The sequence below is a fragment of the Dipteris shenzhenensis genome, chromosome 2, assembly GCF_047967505.1.
Source record: "Dipteris shenzhenensis isolate YYH24624 ecotype China chromosome 2, Dip_SZ_1.0, whole genome shotgun sequence".
Lineage (NCBI taxonomy): Eukaryota > Viridiplantae > Streptophyta > Polypodiopsida > Gleicheniales > Dipteridaceae > Dipteris > Dipteris shenzhenensis.
Genome location: NC_141597.1, coordinates 60565913 through 60568482, shown reverse-complemented (window position 1 = coordinate 60568482; position 2570 = coordinate 60565913). Strand labels below are relative to the sequence as shown.

The 2570-nt window shown below is 46.8% G+C and overlaps 1 protein-coding gene across 1 annotated transcript; it reads left to right on the top strand.

Annotated features, from left to right (window-relative positions):
* Window positions 1-297: 297 nt before the first annotated feature.
* Window positions 298-2337, top strand: LOC147905082 (stearoyl-[acyl-carrier-protein] 9-desaturase, chloroplastic-like). Its single transcript, XM_087390066.1, has 3 exons — window positions 298-762; window positions 862-1366; window positions 1505-2337. The coding sequence occupies exons 1-3, from the start codon at window positions 542-544 to the stop codon at window positions 2069-2071; spliced, it is 1293 nt and encodes a 430-aa protein (XP_087246192.1). The 5' UTR covers window positions 298-541; the 3' UTR covers window positions 2072-2337.
* The last annotated feature ends 233 nt before the right edge of the window (window positions 2338-2570 follow it).

Here is a 2570-nt window from a genome sequence, read left to right as displayed (position 1 = left end):
TCCAAGAGACGCACGCATGTAGCAATAAAACTCAAATGCTCCACCACACTACAAGAGGACACTTGGACCAACCACCACCAACTAACCGAACCACGAATCGCAATTAACTCTAGTTCCTCGTGTCGCTCACTAACAAGAGCTAGTCGAGTTTGACAAGATGGTAGATTTTTTGTAAAGGTGTTGGTGGCACGCTATACCATTATAGAAGAAGCGCCCTGGTCGACGAGTAGGATCAATGCTGCATTGACCGCACGGTTGCCGGGCGTGTTTGGAGTGTCCATGTAAAATTGATCCAACTCCTCGTGGATCGTTCTCTCCGAGGTGGATCTTCCCTTGAGATCCATTCGTTATTCGTGCGTTATTCTCGATCCGCTTGCATGCAATTCCACCACCCCCCCCCCGCCCCCGGATCTACATTTCCACTCTTTCCCTCCTCTGCCTTTGCACCCCCGTTCCCGGTTTTGGGTCCCCTTGGTTTCCCCTACCTCCCTATTTATCTCTCTCCAAGCCCTTCACCTCTCACCCTGTCTTCTTCCCCTCCATGGCTCTCTCAACCCACTGCTCCCGAATACCTGCCACAGGGCCTTCTGCATCGACAACCTTGCTGCCCAAGTCCCGCCTCTGTCCTTCCATTGAGCGCCCATACGTGGCTCCCTTCGCTCCCTGTTCCCTCAAGGGTTTGCAGTCGATGTCCCTTAGGGTATGGTACCCAGGAAGGAAAGTGCACCTCTCAGGCATCGTCATGACGGCAATGCTGCCCAAGTAAGCTTTCCAGTGACTTGAACATCGCAATTGTGTCTGACAATTCTAGCTGGCTTTGCAAGGCCTGAGGGTGTTTACTCCTTTTCCTCGTTCTTGCAGAGAGGTTGAAGTCCGAGAAAAGGTTGCATACGTTCCTCGTGAGGGACACACACAAGTTACTCATTCTATGCCTCCGGAGAAAATTGAGATTTTCAAGTCACTAGAGGGTTGGGCAGAGACTGCAATCTTGCCGTTTTTGAAGCCAGTGGATAAAAGTTGGCAGCCCCAGGATTTCTTACCAGAACCGTCTTCGGAGGGTTTTCTGGATGAAGTCAGGGAGTTGAGAAAGCATGCCTCTGAGTTACCGGATGATTATCTGGTTTGTCTTGTTGGAGACATGATCACCGAAGAAGCGCTCCCAACTTATCAGACAATGCTTAACACTCTTGATGGGGTACATGATGAGACAGGAGCGAGCCTCACATCTTGGGCCAGGTGGACTAGAGCTTGGACAGCAGAAGAAAATAGGCATGGAGATCTCCTGAACAAATATCTTTATCTTACAGGTCGTGTTGACATGAGGATGATTGAGAGAACGATTCAGTATTTAATTGGTTCAGGAATGGTTAGTAAACGAAGCCCTGCAATTCCTTAACATCCTGTTTTCGTTTTTACTAGGAAGTGACTGCATGGCCTGCGGGTTTGTCTTAAAAGTTTAAAGCAAATTCTGCTCTGTAGCTTACGTCTGGATATGGAACTGCAGGATCCCCAAACAGAGAACAGCCCCTACCTGGGATTTGTATACACATCCTTTCAAGAGAGGGCCACCTTTATTTCTCATGGGAATACAGCAAGGCAGGCGAAGCAGTTTGGTGACATTAAGCTAGCTCAGATTTGTGGAACAATTGCAGCTGATGAGAGGCGGCATGAGAATGCTTACACCAGAATTGTAGAGAAGCTTTTCGAAATCGACCCTGATGCGACTATGCTCGCGTTGGAGGACATGATGAGGAAGAAAATTTCCATGCCTGCTCATCTTATGTATGATGGAAAAGATGAGCACATATTTGAGAATTTCTCTCTAGTTGCACAGAGAACGGGTGTATACACAGCAAAAGACTATGCAGACATTTTAGAGCACTTGGTAAAAACGTGGAACGTGGAGAAGCTACCAGGGCTTTCGAGTAGAGGACAACAGGCTCAGGAATATGTCTGCGGTTTGCCAACTCGCTTTAGGAAGTTGGATGAGCGTGCTCAATCTAGAGTGAAGAAAGGCCCCAAGACTGGCACATTTAGTTGGGTTTTCAACAGGGAAGTAGCTCTTCTTTGAGGCTCAAGCATTTACTGGGAACACTGAGAGTGTATCAATAGAACTCGGGAGTGATGTGGGACATTTACAAAGCTTGTGGGTGTTACTTGTTTTTTGGTATTTCTACCACTGCCAAGGACCATATGCAGTTCGAGTGCTGCTCTTCTCTTCTCTAGAATTTACAGATTCCTATGGCTAAACCTGTTTTGTCAAAAGATCTCATTGCCCAGTGCATTGGTAAATGACAGAATTGTACTCTAGGGTGCTTAATAGATTGTTCTTAGTTTTGCATGCGCGTGAAGCTGTTGCTTTAGCATGTGTACTATCTCATTTACATACATGTACAGACAGATGATCGAGTGGTTTACACTCTGCTCAGTAGAACACTCTTGAGTCAAATTTGTCACACATCGTCCTTTTCGTGACCCTGATTGTTTGACCAAATTTCAGATGTGATTTCTTGCAGTTTGGGCCATCCTTAATGGTAGTTTGTGCTTCATGAAGGCTTACAGGACTAGTT

Excerpts from the sequence above, each read along its gene's own strand:
- LOC147905082 (XM_087390066.1), top strand. The coding sequence starts at position 542 with ATGGCTCTCTCAACCCACTGCTCCCGAATACCTGCCACAGGGCCTTCT. Across the intron at positions 763-861 it reads ATGACGGCAATGCTGCCCAA|AGAGGTTGAAGTCCGAGAAA; the intron begins GTAAGCTTTCCA and ends TCGTTCTTGCAG. Across the intron at positions 1,367-1,504 it reads ATTTAATTGGTTCAGGAATG|GATCCCCAAACAGAGAACAG; the intron begins GTTAGTAAACGA and ends ATGGAACTGCAG.